At 38.2% G+C, this 17,500-nt stretch overlaps 1 protein-coding gene across 1 annotated transcript in view; it reads right to left on the bottom strand.

The window, feature by feature from the left end:
• Window positions 1-17,500, bottom strand: part of LOC135208420 (mucin-5AC-like) — a 673,035-nt gene that overhangs the window by 562,937 nt on the left and 92,598 nt on the right. The window contains exon 2 of the mRNA XM_064240572.1: window positions 4,185-4,233. Within this exon, the coding sequence (XP_064096642.1) occupies window positions 4,185-4,233 (49 nt within the window). The remainder of the gene's footprint in view (window positions 1-4,184; window positions 4,234-17,500) is intronic.

Here is a 17,500-nt window from a genome sequence, read left to right as displayed (position 1 = left end):
ACAATATCAGCTTCATTAATTTCTATGTCAGCTAAATATTCACTATTTTCGTCCCTTACTTCTATATCATTATCTTCTTATCTATTTCTAGGGGTGAATTCTTTCTCTTAAATATCGTTTCTTGCCTGCCAGTTATGTTTGCAAAATTTCCTTTTTTTTTTCAAATTCGTTTAATACTCCCTTTCAATTCTCAGAGGGCCTATTTTTTTCTATTCTTCTTTTATTCATCTTCTTCGCATATGAGTATAATAGTTTGGGATTTTGCTTGATATTTAATAGGGTTTTTTCTTCCAAGTCCCGTTTTTCATTTTCTTTTGATTGTATAATCTTTTGTTCTGCATTTTCTATCTTACTTTTTAGTTCTATAACTTTCCATGCATTTTTTTTCTTTTGCAAGACCTTTTTTCCACTTTCTGATTTTCTGGAACAAGATCCTTCTGTCTCTTCGGTATGCATGAATGATGTTTACTTTTCTTCTTCGGTATATATTTATCCACTATTTTCTCCAATATTTTATATAATATCTCCGTATTTACCCTTATGTCATCACTTACGAAAATGTTATCCCAATCTTTGTTTAATTCTTCATTAATTTCTGACCATTTATATTTTTACTGTAGAAGTTGTATTTTCCATATCCTTCCCACTTTTTCATTTCTTGCTTATCTCTATTTTCACTTGCTTTGGAATGAAACTGTAATTCTATGACATTATGATCTGAAATACTCGCATTATAAACTATTATTTTTTTAACATAATTCATCTCGTTCACAAATACTAGGTCTAAAGTATTTTCCTTTCTTGTTGGCAGGTGATTTATTTGTGAATGTTGTATTCTAGTAGCATATCTAATAGCTTTTCAAATTGCCTCTTATCTTCTGCACTACTATTACTCTCTTTTTTATATGTATAAGTACAACCACAGTCTCCTATTCGTTCTTTCCATTCTACGAAAGGAAAGTTGAAGTCACCAGATAGGAGAATAGTCCAGTCCTTGTGATTTCTACATATATCATCCAACATTTTTCAATTATTAAGTCAAACTCTTTAGTATTAGGAGGTCTAATATTACTTAGTTCATCAATTTTTCAGATTCAAATTCTACCGCTATTAGTTCACATTCTGAGTTACTATATTTCTCATATATTTTTCCTTGTTTTTTGTCTTTCCCATATATTGCGGTTCCCCCTTGATTCCCATTTTTTCTATCTGATCTATAAGTTTGGAACCCTTTTATTTGATCATCATTCCCAGTCTCTTGGGAATACAGGTTTCACTATATTCATTATATCTATTTTCTTTTCATTTTTGGGTTAGTTCTTCTAAGTACTCTATTTTTCTTTTTGAGTTACTCGTAACTAAACCCTGCGCATTCATCACTATGATGGTTTGCGTGTTTTCTCCTTCATTTAATATTGGTAGTAATAAGGATTTTCCCATGTCTCTTTCCTGTTCTGGTATGTTGTTCTTTTTTTCATTTCCAGAAATTCTGACATTAAAAAATCCAACTTTTCCATAATATTTGATCTTCCTTCATCATAATTATTCATTTTGTGTCTGAATCTGCAATTTTCTCCGTTTCTGCAATATCCTCTTGCATAATAAATACAGTTATTATCTCTTGAGTAGAATTTCGGAGCTGATGCTTTGAAATTTTTTGCTGACACCTCTGCATATCTCATTGGTGGTTTGCTTTTCTCTTTTACCTGATATTCTTGATTTCTCTCTTTATTTGTTTCTTTCTTATTTTGGATTTTATACTTGGTTGGTTATTTATTTGATTATGATTCATGGCTACAGGGTGCATATATTTGCAATTTTTTTGTTCGAACTTACATCCTTTTCCTTCTTTTAGGTTTTTACATATTTTTGGATGCAGATCTCTGCAATCATCCCCATAGCCATCTAAGTATGCACATTTACCATATATTTCATAGTTTTGACATACCTTAGGATTAATATGGAGAGAGAGAGAGAGAGAGAGAGAGAGAGAGATGTGAGAGAGAGAGTGGGAGAGATAATATGGAGAGAGAGAGAGAGAGAGAGAGAGAGAGAGAGAGAGATTAATATGGAGAGAGAGAGAGAGAGAGAGAGAGATGAGAGAGATTAATATGGAGAGGAGAGAGGAGAGAGAGACAAGAGAGACTTGCAGTAGCAAATATTTTTTTTCTTGTATAACTTGATGCATAACCTTATTCATAAAGAGAATTTATGAGAGAGAAAGAGAGAGAGAGAAAAGAAAAAAAAAGATTGCATGAATTTGGAGGTGGCTGTGCGAGGTTGCAGTGCTGGTGTGTTGTGCTTCTTATGGTAGTATTGGAGTATATGGCGGTGTTGGAAGTGATGTTGCCAAACTGCCCAATAATTTTGCAACTCCATTTAAAACGACTTGATAACGAAATACGTCACCGCAACGTCACGAAGCAGTCGCTATAGCGAATTCCAACGTAAAAAAAGAAGAAACGAACTGATTATTAAGGCAATTTGCGTTTGAACGAATAAAAAAAGGGAAACACATACAACTTGCAAGTCGGGCTTAGCCAGCAGCTACTACACATTCACGGACAGGAAAGGCGGCTCACCTTCGCTTGCCACAGAAAGCGGATATCTTATAGAAATGATCGATACAAGCTTTCAATGTTGATTTCATCTAAGTAATTAACAATTACCTACAGTCTGTGAATATAGAGGTATTCAAATAGTAAAGAAAACTCGGTCAATTTAACATTTTGAATATACTTAGGCATATCTAACTCGACAGAACGGGGGGTGGGGGGGGGGGGGGGGATGGGGGGGGGGGATAGAATTCTGAACTGTGTTATTTATCCACATCTCGTTTATTTTTGTTCGAAATCGAAAGAAAAATTCGTCAGTTGATAAAAACAGTAACGATTTGAAGAAACGTGCTCTAGCGGTTACGCATTAAACAGGAAGCAAATAAATATAATAATAATATATATATATATATATAGTATATATATATATATATATATATATATATATATAATATATATATATATATATATATATATATATATAAATATATAAAGTGATTGATTTGTATGACCCCAGGAAGTTTACAATCAAAATAAATCAAACCCTGCCCCTAGACAGACATCAAACAGAGACAGATTGAATGAAATTTTCGCTTTTACCTATTCCGTCAGTTTTTCCTTCGGGTGCTCAATGGGTTAATGGTTATTTTTAGCTTGATCACTCCAGGCTTTCCATTGAGCACCCGAAGGAAAACCTGACGGAATTGGTAAAAACGAATATTTCATTCAATCTGTCTCTGTTTGATGTCTGTCATAGGGGCAGGGGTTTGATTATGAATTATTAAACTTCCTGGGGTCATACAAATCAATCATTATATATATATATATATATATATATATATATATATATATATATATATATATATATATAAGTCTATCACATTAACGTGATTCATATACATATATCGAACTACAAATGTCCTTTAATATCTAATTCGCTCTACCTCGGAATTAATATATTTTCATATATGTTTAACCGAGGGGGAATTTATTAAGCGATAATAGAATTGGCGATCGACAGACGCGAACCACCGACCTCTCAATTCTAGGACTGGCAGTGAAGCCCCAAACCACTGCCAGTCCTAGAATTGAGAGGTCGGTGGTTCGCGTCTGTCGATCGCCAATTCTATCATCGCTTAATAAATTTCCCCTCGGTTAAACATATATGAAAATATATTAATTCCGAGGTAGAGCGAATTAGATATTAAAGGACATTTGTAGTTCGATATATATATATATATATATATATATATATATATATATATAATATATTTATTTGCTTCCTTTTTAATGCGTAACCGCTAGAGCACGTTTCTTCAAATCGTTACTGTTTTTATCAACTGACGAATTTTCTTTCGATTTCGAACAAAAATAAACGAGATGTGGATAAATAACACCGTTCAAAATTCTTCTATATTCACAGACTGTAGGTATACATATTTGATGCAATTTAATAAATTGCAATTATTACCGCTGTCTCTCTGTAGCCATATTCTAGTGATGTTGTAGTCATCGGTACTGTTCCGTTCATCAATCGTCTCACGTCATGTTATTTTTGTTAGTCTCCCCATCGCTATTATAATAATAATAATAACTATTATTATTACACCCACGTCAAATTTCACTTACCTTCCCATCCATTTCCAGTCTCTCCTCCGTATTTTTCTTGCCAGTAGACCTACAAAAGAAAATATGCTTATTAGTCACGCTAACCAAATCTTCCACAAGCTTAAAATTTTTCTCTTACAGGGATGAGGGAACATAACAGGGTTTGTTTGTTTGTTTGTTTATATGGTGGTTTTACGTTGCATGGAACCAGTGGTTATTCAGCAACGGGACCAACGGCTTTACGTGACTTCCGAACCACGTCGAGAGTGAACTTCTATCACCAGAAATACATATTTCTCACTCCTCAATTGAATGTCCGAGAATCGAACCCGCGACCACCGAGGTGGGACGCTAACACCATACCAACCACGCCACTGAGGCGCATAACAGTGGACATAATAGAGAAACAAGCCAATAATGAACGCCATATACCTTATCTAACTAAAGAAAGAAAGCCATTCCACATATCAGTAACTAATTCAAAAACGTGCAGAAGAGTCAAGATCTTTGTCTCACAATTCACTTGTACTGTGAAAGTGATGACAATATCAAATGATGTAACCAGTCTTCGCAACCTGTTGCTCTTTTCATTTGGACACCTCCTAACTTCACAATGAACCAGAAACTCGTAGAGGAAGGCTGCGTTCTTCACATTTTCACAGCCTTGCATTATTTACACTAATCACTTGTTCGTACTTCTTCCTTAAATTTAATTGTATTAATGATCTCCACGAAAAGCTTCACACAGTTTTCAGTGTTTTTTCTCATTTCTCTCTGTCTTAGGCTCCTTCAGTACCGATTACCAGGCAGTGCCGTATAAATGCGAGGATAAGACTCCTCAAATTGTTTAAAAATTGGAAAATGCCATCTTCAATTTACATGGATCATGGAAAGCAAAACATTTTCATGTAAATGCTTTTGTCGCCTGAATGTAATGATGAATTAAACATAATGACCGTTAAACAGAAAGAGAGATATAGAGAAAACAAATAATTCGGAACTAAATAAATATAACAGGTAACACTAACAGACAAACAGTAACAACTTGATAGTGTGAGAGAGAGAGAGAGAGAGAGAGAGAGAGAGAGAGGAGAGAGAGAGAGAGAGAGAGAGAGAGAGAGAAATTTAAACATTTTTTTAGTGAAGTATGTTTGGGACTCGAAAAACACTTACATTGAAAGACTTTTTATCGATTTCCGTATTAACTTCGACAAGAGAAAGATTAATTCTGGGATCCCCTCTGTCCGCAAACAAACGGAAATTCATATATCTAAAAAAATATGACATCTACTTACTGTATTACATATATATTGACGGGCACAGACGCAAACATATATACTGCTTCTTTTATTTTTCCTGTGGCCTTGGCTAAATATATTGTCACGCGCTATTTAGTGACATATAAGCATATATATATATATAAATATCGAGCTACAATGTCCTTTAATATCTAATTCGCTCTACCTCGGAATTAATATATTTTCATATATGCTTAACCGAAGGGGAATTTTTTCTCGATTAATAGATTTGCCTGGACCAGGGCGCGAACCTATGGATCCTTTCAAACCCAGGAACGTCAGTGAAGCGTTACCTACTACACCACCTCTCGCGGTGGTGCAGTAGGTAACGCTTCACTGACGTTCCTGGGTTTGAAAGGATCCATAGGTTCGCGCCCTGGTCCAGGCAAATCTATTATCGAGAAAAAATTCCCTTCGGTTAAGCATATATGAAAAATATATTTAATTCCGAGGTAGAGCGAATTAGATATTAAAGGACATTGTAGCTCGATATTTGTATATGAATCACGGAAATGTGATGCTTATATATATTATATATATATATATATATATATATATATATATATATATATATATATATATACTATATATATATATATATATATATATATATATATATATATATATATATATACATAGTATAGAGATTTATATATATATTATATATATATATATATATATATATATATATATATACATATATATATATATAGTATATATATATATATATATATATATATATACATATATATATAAACATACTGCATTACACATACGGAGAAACGTACAAAGCCACACACGCATAAATGGCTAAATGATGTGCATCTCTTCTGACTAATTACTTCCATTCTTGGAAAAAAGTTTAAGGTCGACTATGCGCAGAAGAAAGAAGGAAGATTATTTCAGAGTAAAGAAAAGAACCTACACCTACATATATTGTAAGTTTTTTCTCTTAATTTTGAAATAATGTTCCTTTTCTTCAGTGGGTAGTGGACTTTAAACTTATTTCCAAGAATGGAAGAAGAGCTCAAAAGAGATGCACGTCGTTGTTCCAGAGTACGTGACGAATGTCATTGCTGTCTTTAATTAGTACTGGAATCTATAGGGAAAATATACCAGAGAAGGAAATGCACGTTTCTATAGTTTTTAATGTAACTGTCTCCCTGAACCCTCAACCCCTAAAGAAATGATTTTGCCATCCTTTGGTCCGTGAGACTGGTCCTCCTTTTTGGTTAGATAGCTTGATATTTTGAACTCTGTGTCACCGGCATTTTTGATCGAACCCACTTCAATTTATCCCTTGAACACATCTGGAAAGAAACCCAAGAATAAAACAAATCTGTATTATGGCAAAGGCTTAAATGAATGATAATTTTACCTCATCTCCAGCCACACTTGTCAAGATTATTTCCATTCTTAAAGTTGAAAATTCTTCTTCAATCTCTTTTCAAGCATTAGTCTATGAATCACCTCCCAAGCTGAAAGGGATAACTCGTTTCGTCCATTTTTGCGGACCTCGTTACCTTGAACTGGTATCCGAATTACGACATTTCTCTTCTAATATTCTTCTTCACCCTTGGCATATTTCCCCCGGAAGTGCATTGAAAGCAAAAAAGAGTCATCTGTCAAAATGTGGAAATTAGGAATAATAAAGATCGAGAACTTTTCAGTTAGGAGTCATTAACACCTTTTCACATATAGGTATTTCTTTCTGAAATCCGGAGATCTTTAAATATATATATATATATATATATATATATATATATATATATATATATATATATATATATATATATATTAAACAGGCGGAGGTTTCTCTCCAAAACCCAACTATACAATGAAGGTATGGGGGAAGGCACACCAACAGGTCAAGGAACTTCAATAAAATATGAGTTCCTTGACCTGTTGGTGTGCTTCCCCTACCTTCATTGTATATATATATATATATTTATATATATATATATTATTATTAGCATTTTTTAATAACATAATCTAACATATCAGACGTTAATTATTCCTACAATTACAGGAAATAAGCAAATGGAGGTAAAACAAGTTCTGGTATAATACTTGAACAAAGCAAAACTGAATGATTGATTATATTAGTACTCGATCACCTCTCAAAGTCTAACATCATCTCACATTACCGACAAAAGGCCAACTGGGGATAAATATGCAAGACTGCAATGTTTTATTTGGTTAGAAGAAAATAACAAAGAAAACTCTAATATAAACACTATCGATAACGCACATCACAATTATTCAGTGCAGCTTGAATTGTGAATGAGTGGAAATCCAATTATTCACAAAGAACATCCTACAAAACCGTTTAACTTACCTTGCACCACAGCTTCAACAAACTCATCTTTATTTTCAAAACGAACAAGTCAAACATTGACAGAAGACTTCATCAAACTCGGTCCAGGACGATCGGCCCAATGAAATGATCAACCCAACGCAGGTTCTTCCAAATGGCGAATGACTGAATAGTCGTTTCGTCCGATACACAACTTGACTAACAGCGATCATATAGATATAATATATATTATATATAGTATATATATAGATATATATATATATATATATATATATATATATATGTGTGTGTGTGTGTGTGTGTGTGTGTGTGTGTGTGTGTGTGTTTGTGTACTAAAAACAATGAAGTTATACTTTAAAAAGTAGTGGATGGGGCTTAACAACACTTAAAAATCCATACAAAATTATAAATTGTGAACTGCTAGTTTGCGCGTCTTATGTGTTACAGAATTGTTAGTATCAATCATGTCGAAAACATCTTATAACACAGTTATAACACAGAGAGAATCTTCTTTATAACAAATGAAAATTTGCATTTGGGATCACTCGGTAAGAATCGACCTTTGGACCAATCGTCACTGGGATATATTGCTGTTAGACTAGTCGTCAAGGGACAGATCTTCATCGGTCTAATAACACCAATCGTCATAATGTCTGACTTAAAAATCAAGGTGACAAATCTCGCAACTTTAAACGGACCAGAAAATTTACAAGCCATAATGGAAGAATTACCAAGAAAACAACAGCAGTTGCAATAATATCATATATGGATACGCTTATTAACTATTCAGTTCAGCACATCACAAACCTCGGTTTCCTCTGCTACAGCGATGAAGTATGACCTTGTTAATATATATGTAATAATAATAATAAACAGAAAATGAGCCACTCTCATTCGCTTGCATATCCAAATATAATTTCTATAGCTAGTTTTTACTCTGCAAACAGCCTTCAACATTAAGTGATAATTTATTTTGATACTAGTTAATCGTAATATTTTCGAAGCTCACCACAATAAAAAGAATTCTAGTAACACTACCATGATGTATGTTAGATAAGATGTCACCTGTAAGCCTTAGAAATTACCTTTCGAGCACCCTCGAAAAGACTTTTATTTCCATGTTAGCTCCCAACGACATTGGAAGGCTGAGCTCTCGATAGACCCCAAATGTTATAAAGACTATGTGCTGATTTACAACTTTAAGGGTAATCAATGTAGCGTCACGAAACATAGATTGAACAATCCTTCTTTATGTCTACGTGGATCAAAGTAGGCCTACGGCTGGCAGTAAAACACCTGCGCCGGGAATTTAAAAACATTTCTAATCCGCTGGGGACTGGATCCTCGCGTCCAAGGATGCTGTTGTAGCTGTTGTTTCGGCACAGCCTTTTTGACACAATGTATCTACCCTACTTCATGGCTGATGATCTTATTTTATCGTGTATCTAATTTTACTTAACTATATCTTAACTTGCCTATTTTATATAGTCGTAGTGTAGTCGTAAAGGACGGAGGCGTTGTCTTGGATATTCTTTAATACACTTCAGGTCATCACCTTCATTATTCCAAGCTTCATTTGCTTGGGTGAGATTTGTATATCATATGTTGTTACATACAGACATACTCGTTCAAGTTGAAATCGGTCAAGAATAGGTTTATAGGTTTTGAGATCCTCCACTTTATATATATATATATATATATATATATATATATATATATATATATATATATATACATATATATATATATATATATATATATATATATATATATATATGCTTATATGTAAGTGTTTGGAATGCAATTATAATTGTGGTAATATGATTAATTCACATCAGAACTTGTGTATCATGGTATGAAATGTTTGTTTCTGTGTTCAGATTTCCCAAATTTAAAGATAACATGTGCTAAGTAATCCCACTTTTCATTTTGGAGTACGTAAGACACAGAGGGAGTGAAAGCTCATAAGCCTTTTGAAGAGGGTGTGTTCGCACTTTGAGAATGTCTTAGCTAGTTGATTTCTTTATCGGCGCAAACAAGCGTAAGACCCCCCAAGCCGCAATGTTATCCAACCCCTTGAAAATAGATGAGTTAAGCTAGTTTTTTTAACATCGCGGTCGAGCCTGTGAAGGAACAAGGGAGCCTTATTCATAGCCATATGTGAACGCAGTCAAAGAGGCCCTGTATTAGCTATTCCTATAGATATGACGTAATATGTTTTCGCCTTGAACTATAGACTAATCGCCCATACGTTTATGGGGTGAGAGAACCTTATTCATTCGCTTTGAGGAGAGCGGCGTGCGTTATAGTCTCTCTCTCTCTCTCTCTCTCTCGCTCGGTTGCGAGGCTGTTTCAGTAACTTAACATAACGAGCTGGTCACTCATTTTTATATAATTCTTAGTAATATGTGTGTTGTTTGTGGAATCTGAACATAATATTGTATCTAGTGGTTTTTGTGAAGGCGCCAAGAAAATAGTGAAAAAGTGTAAAATTGTAACAGGCCTTTTGATTGAATCTGCAGCGGTGTATAAGGTATTTTTACAAATGTTGTGAAGTGCACTTCAAGGTTTTATCATCTCTAAACATTTATCTTTTGCTTTGTTCTTTTCACATTTTTATATGCTTAATGTGTGTACTGTCAATGCTTTAATTGTTTTCATATTATGCATTATGTTTTTCTGCATTGTCTTTATTATGTTTAATTAGTTTGAATAATATTCTATTGTGTACATTTTGAATCTTACACCTGTGAAAATTAAACTTGCATTTAATGAAATTAATTTCAAAAATTTAAATTATTACTTTATGATTTAATTTAATTAATTTTCTTGATAAACTTTGATTTAATTTTGCTTAATAATTAATTCAAGGAATTAATTAAACTTTTGTTTTCAAGTAATAACAATTTTCCTGAGATTGTGAATTTCACTTATAAATTTTGAATTTAGAATAGAATAAATTTTTGTATTTATTTATATGAGTATTTTACTCCAACCCAGTTTTAAGCTATATTTTAATTTGTTTAGGTAGAAATATAGAGTGATAATTGTGACGTTTCCCACAAATAAAACAGAATTAGGGAAATACTTAAATTTGAATTTGCACGAGTGATGCCCTTTAATTAAGATTACCTCACACATATTTTAATGAACTTAGACTGATTGTTTTCTTGACTGTTCAGTTAGAAAAAAAGGATCACTCTTACCTTTAGAGTATTCAGTCGTTTAGTATTTGTGATGAAGGGTCAGGTGGCTGGCTTGTAGTGAGGGTAAGTAACAACCAGGTACTTGAATGAACTGTGTCCTAAAATACAAAGGGTGTCCCAGACCCAGGAATAAAAGGGCTCTTTTGTATTAGGCAAGTACAAATGGTAAGTGTAGTAAAAACCAGATACTTGGCAATTTGGGTTAACAAATATTAATGGTGTCCAGACACAGATCTTTGACTATTTCATGCACCAAGGTATTAAGGTATCCAGGAACCCAGGGGGATTTACTCTTGCCCCACCCCCACCAAGTATTAATGGTAAATCCAGACCCGCCAGATACTCTTGGCCCACGTCCCCCCCAAGTATTAATGGTATCCGCAGACCCAGATACTTCTTCGCCCACTTCGTCACAATATATATATATATATATTATATATATATATATATATATATATATATATATATATATATATATATCCTATATATACTATATTATATATATCATATATATATATATCTAGATATATATATATATATATATATATATATATATATATTATTATGTATATTATTACGGGTATATAAGGGCCTTGTGAGAGACTAGATACGTAAACGGAAGTAATTTAGGGATTTCAAGAGGGAATTGCTTGAACTTACCGTAAACTTTCTTTAGGGGGAAGGTCGCCAGAAAACTCAGCTCGTTACTTTAAACTATTTATTTACAAAAAGGCCCGTGCTGGCCTGGAGAAAAGTTAAATGATATGGACCCCCACGTTGGGGCTTATAGTCTCATTCAATTCGAGCTGGTTTCATTCACTGGGGTTAATGCACACTTGCGGCAGAGACGGCACGTGACTCATGGAATCTGGAAAAGAATCCAGATTAAACGAGATAAAAGGAAAAATGACTTCTTACTTGATTAAGGCTGATTAATTCTCTAACATTGGGGAAGGTAAACTCGAATGGTTCACTGAGGTATGCACGAAAAACTAGGTCTTTAACAAGTCACAAAGGGGAGCACGTGGCCCGATGAGGACAAAGGGCTTCTGATGTAGAAGGGGTAAAATAAGAATTGGAAATGAATTTAGCAAGAGTCGTATGGTAGTAAAAGGTGCTGGGTTGAAGTTTACACTTTCAGACGTACCTTTATGCAATATTCTGGGTATCCTTGTAGAAGAATGCGGTCCGACCTCTGTTCAGGTCTGGGGTCCGGGTCCACCAGTGCGTCGTGGGGTAGGCTAATTCTGGGAGGCTGGCAATTTGACCTCTGTCCGAGAACACGTCCCGCAGCCGACTGAGGGCGATACTCCTTGCTTTCGAATCACGCGGGCCTTCCAAAAACCGCCTCGAGCATTGGCCTGAAAGGTGGTAAACACAACGCCAGCAAATTGGGAAGGAAAATAGGTCTTATTGTAGAAGTCCCTAAAATCCATCTCGAAGCCTAGCTACTCTTGTGACCTGCCTCTCTTACCCTAAGCTTCCGTCAGACCGGAAATATCATTCCTACGACATCCCCACTCTCCCAACAACAGTAGCTTCAGGAGACAGCATGGCTGCTACTTTTATAATTAAATATAACTAAAACACTGCTGGGAAGGCGAGGCGTTTCTATATACGTAGCAGCTCCCCCTGTTAAGAAGCATTCACTCCCTTTCGGGCGTGAAGGTCTTGGCTTAAATAAGTTGATCGCCTCGACCACCCGTTCTCTACTCTAACTTGAAGTTTTTTTTGAGCAGCGATACGGCTGACTACAATGGCCTACCTAACTTATAGGCAAAGATGCTAAGTGTACTAACTTAATATAGTGATGTAGTCTAGCCTAATAAATAACTACAGGTTGTCTTGTGACGACAGTCTACTCTACCCCTAGATAAGGTTACTTGAAAATTCTACTTGCTACTAACTAATTGCCCTGGTACTAAATCATTAGCCTAACCTACTCAATACAGTTAAATGAAGACGCAATCATTCCAGAGTGTGGTACGCACAGCAGTAGTTCAGCGACGGTACTGTTAAAATACATAATGAGAGGTACTGATACGTGGGATGATGAGTGGTTAATTTACCAGGAGGGAAATGCAATGAGGTAATTATATTTAAGTGAGGGTTAGTATTACAGTGGCTAGGGGTTAGAGGGTTAGTGCTACTGGCAGAGATCGGGCTGGCTACCTTCTCTGGGTAGGTGCCAGGATCATTCTGCAAATGAATGTGACACTGTACCTCAGGCACAGGTGTCAAGGAGAGCATGTGGCTCTTTTGTTAGTATGTTAATGACGTCCCTTCTTCTTCTTCTTATTCCTCCAGGACCTGGCTATACCAGTCCTAGGAGTAGACGGAGGCACCGACTCTGGGGAAAGGCCGGAAACGCCGGCAGGAGCAGAGGGCAGTGGTAGCCTGAGGGATTTCAGGAGAACACCCTACTTCGGTATCTGCAGCAAACCGTCGTAGAGGTGGAACCTACTGCAGGGGAGGCCCTCACTCCGGCTGCTGCGGCAACCGTCGTGAGGGGAAAACTCCAGGCTGACTCCTGGTCGGGCAGCTCCTGGTTTTCCAGAGGAGGTACAAAGGTAAGGTTTGCCGGAGGTTCATCCTCGGGCGACAGAGGTAAGGATGAAGAAGAAGGAACTAGTGATTGGCCATGGGCTGTGGTAAGCTCCATGCCTGTTGGAGGATCTCCTGTAGGAGGATCCTTGATAAGGTTAGGCGCCGGCGCTAGCTCGGGGCCAGGCGCAGCAGAGGTCAAGTTCGGTGGTGGCTCTACGTCCAGGCTGGACGGAGCTTGGCACTGCTTAGTGCTGCCAAGTGGCACTGGCAGAGATTGAGGTCGACTGGACCTGTGACGGGTACCGGAGGTGCAATACCTCTCAGCGTGCCCTTGGAAATGGGAGACAGAGGCTCCTGTCTCTTGTTGAAGGCTAGGCCTTGTGGAAAATGGACAGTGTCCGCTGCTGGTAGTTTGCTAGGGCACCTAGGCCAATTCGTGGAGTGCCCTATTACGTTGCAGGTTTTGCAACGGAACTGTGAATGGTCAATCTCCCTCCTTGGTAACGGGGGAGACTGTTGGTGGACATACTTCCTAGAGGAAGTAGAATTTTGATGACTCCTTGCCTTGGAGTGATGTGTTGTGGGGTTAGGACCCCTAGGCTTTTTGGAATGCGAGGGAGACTTCATGTCTTGCCCTAGGAGGAGGTCGTAACCTCCTGGAATGTAGCTTGCAAACTGCAAGGGTACAAACCGAAACCTTGGGAGAAATGAGGTCTAGTGACCCACCCTCAATTGGACGGTCGGAAGGATCAGTTTAATGTGATTGATACCTTCAATGGTGATTCAATCGACGTCTATCAACATTAGCCCCTCGGGGAATTCTGTCTTCCCGTATCAGGGAGATTTGAGCGCCAGAGTCGTCGTAGGCTCTGACGTGGCTTGGCTGATAATGGCTTTGGAGGGGTGCGACGGTTATAGGGCCCTTAGCTGGGGGTCCTAGAGAAGGATGATTGGTGACGGCCATTGCGATGGCCGGAATATTGTTGGTTCGCGCACCCTCCGTAATTTGCAGACATGTGACCCTTGCGGCCACAGTCTCGGCAGAAACGTGTTCCAGAACCTCTTCCGTGGCACTGGATGATAAGGCCGAGATGGCCCCCACAGGTTGCGAATCTGCGGAGTCACCGAAGGCTGGCATGTGGCTCTGGCACAGGTGAAGAGTCCTCTGTTGGATCACCCTCGGAAACAAGTCCGGGGTCAACTGGTGGGCTTACCTCTTCCAAAAGGGAGGAGGTAGGCGGTAAAAAGGTAAAAGGCTGGCAGGATGCGGCAGGAATTTCTATCTCCGGCACTGGATCAGGACCAGGCTCGCAAATCGAAAGGATGTCAGGCGGACCAGAGACAGCGGACTAAGAGAGACAGTGGTGCAGGGCGGAAGCTGGCAGAGTGGCTTGAGCTAGGATACTCTCCTTACGGGCCTTCTCCCGCTTGATGTCGAGTTCCTTCTCCTTGAGAGCGAGCTCATGCTTTCGCTCCTCTTCCTTGCCTTCCTTTTCTGCTTCTCTTTTTTTTCTCTCTGCTTCTCCGGCTTTTCTCTGGTTTCCCTTTCTTTTCCTTTTCTTGCAGGCGCGCGGCAGCCTGCTGCGCCTTTATCCACTGGTCTAGTGCTGGTCCAGTGTAACCGGCCTCCTTGCCCAGAGTTATGAGGGCTCCGAGCTTCTCTAGCTCTCTGGCAAAGAAGTCGCGGGAAGCAGGGGAAGACATTTCCCTTAGGCTACAGTAGAGGCTCGGAAGAAAATGAAAATAATGGCCAGGAAAGGGTACTGAATGGGAATAGGAGTGCCTACTGTGGAAAGTGGCACTCACTTGGAAAGGTGTTCTGCGACATGGTAGAGAAAAAGTCTGAGAAGACCTGGGTGCTCTGTGGCACTTGGGAAGTGTCCCGTAAGTTGGTGGCACTTCTGGATTCGGCACCTTCTAAAGAGGTGAAAAAAAAAAAATCAATGGAGTGTACGGCGTACGTCACACTACGGGCGTTCCCAACTTGGGAGACGTTGGAATGGGCTACCTGTAGGTCCAATACAGGTGCACGGCACTTATGAGGAGGCGTTCCTTGGGCAGCACTAGTAGTGCTGGTATTGCGGCACTTCGGGAGGCGTTCCCTTGATTGGTCCGAAGGATCACTGACCCTTGTACACGGACATTAATGAATTGGGCGTTGTCCGTATGGAACGGACACGCAGGTTTTGTCAGCACTTAGGGCTGGTATTGCGGCGCTTCGGGAGGCGTTCCCTTTGTTGAGTGTTCTTCCGAAGGATCACTGACCCTTGTACATGGACACACTACTTACTTGGGCGTTCCGTAAGGACGGACACGCAGGTTTAATGGCTACCTGTACGGCCTGTACAGGTGCAATGGCACTTATGAGGAGGCGTTCCTTGGAGCACTGGTATCGTGCTGGTATGTCCCGTCGGACGACACTAGATGCAGTATACTTAAGTATACCGAAGTGAAAGGGCACTCTGTTCGGGGCAGAGTGTAATGGTGGAGGAGAGAAAGTAAAAGGTGGGAGTACTTCAGCAGCCAGTCGATGGACAGGGTCAAGAATTAGTGGCACTGTAAAATGATAAGACCTGACGTGCACTGGTGGTGGCCAGTCCTAAACTGGTAACGACTTCCCTGTCTGGAAGTAATGAATTGGCGTGGCACACTGTGCGAATTGTGCTTGCGGTATACGCAAGTCTTTCGTGATAAAGAAAATGAAAAGACCACTCGGGCAACGACAGGTAATGGAAATTTTAGAAATGCTCAGTCACTCGCTGAAGTACTCGGTAAATGAAATAAATAAATGTTTGCAAACTGCAATGGACACATGCGCGTACGTATCACGCTGTGTAAATGAAAGACACAAAAGAGACTAACAAAATAATGTTAATTCTGCATGCTATAATTAATGGTAAGATGTAGTACTCTTGGCTTCGTGAATAATGGATTCTGGTTTTCTCTCTCTCTCTCTCTCTCTCTCTCTCTCTCTCTCTCGGAGAGGGTGAAAAATGATATATGAATGAACTCCCTTATATTTGAATTGAACTACTAAGGTTCGTTTAATATGACGCAACTTGCGTTAAATGATTTACTTACGTTAACGTGAAATGAAAGAATTGCTTTTGAAAACGTTTTATGAAAATGATAACGCGCTCGCGTTGAACGATTTTTACGTTAATGTAGCGGCTCGCGCTTACGAAATGATTTGCGTTTCAATATGAATTTTACAACGACGCGTTTTTACGTTAACAATTTTTCTTGTGATTTTATCTACTTGAGATTTACTTGTTAACTTTATGTAAGATTACAGGTCCCCGTGAACAGTGAAATGACGGTTAAGGATTTTAAAACGATGTTAGCAAACAATTGTAAATGAGGTTACGTTAAGTGAATGAAATTTTCGCTCACGCGCTCTTGCGATTGTGAGCGATGCGAGGTGGAACACGTGAAGGAGCTGGGTAGCGCTGCTAGCGCGCAGCATGTCGTTCAAAACAGCTGATTCTCTTGTAAATGCGAAGGCAATTTACAACACAAAATTCTACTTTCTTCTTCAAGGCGAACTTACGTTAATTTCTCTGGCAGAACGATAGATACTAGTACCGAGATCGAATTATTACGTAACTAAAACTTTGAGACTTACGTTACTTTGCTTAAATTGTTTAGGTAATGTTTAAAGGGATAAAAACATGGCTGCCGCTGTGAGCGAGACGAAGGTTGGTGAGACCGTCGCGCAGCGCGAGAGAGCGCGAAGCTGAATTAGCCGAGAGGTAAGCGGTTACCAACACTTGGAATGAAAACTAAGTTAAAAATGAATACCTAACATATCACAGACAAAAGAATTGTACACTTCTTTTGCCGTAACTATTAGTAAAACACTCCAAACTAGCTAGGCTTTCTCATACAGCAATAAACCCTGGCAAAGCACTTCCTAGTTTGATCTGGTCCTTTCTGGCATCTATCTGCACACGTGTTCGTGAGAGCTCC

This window comes from Macrobrachium nipponense, chromosome 35 (genome assembly GCF_015104395.2).
Source record: "Macrobrachium nipponense isolate FS-2020 chromosome 35, ASM1510439v2, whole genome shotgun sequence".
Lineage (NCBI taxonomy): Eukaryota > Metazoa > Arthropoda > Malacostraca > Decapoda > Palaemonidae > Macrobrachium > Macrobrachium nipponense.
Note: the sequence above shows the minus strand (reverse complement) of the source record. Positions and strands in the feature narration are given on the sequence as shown.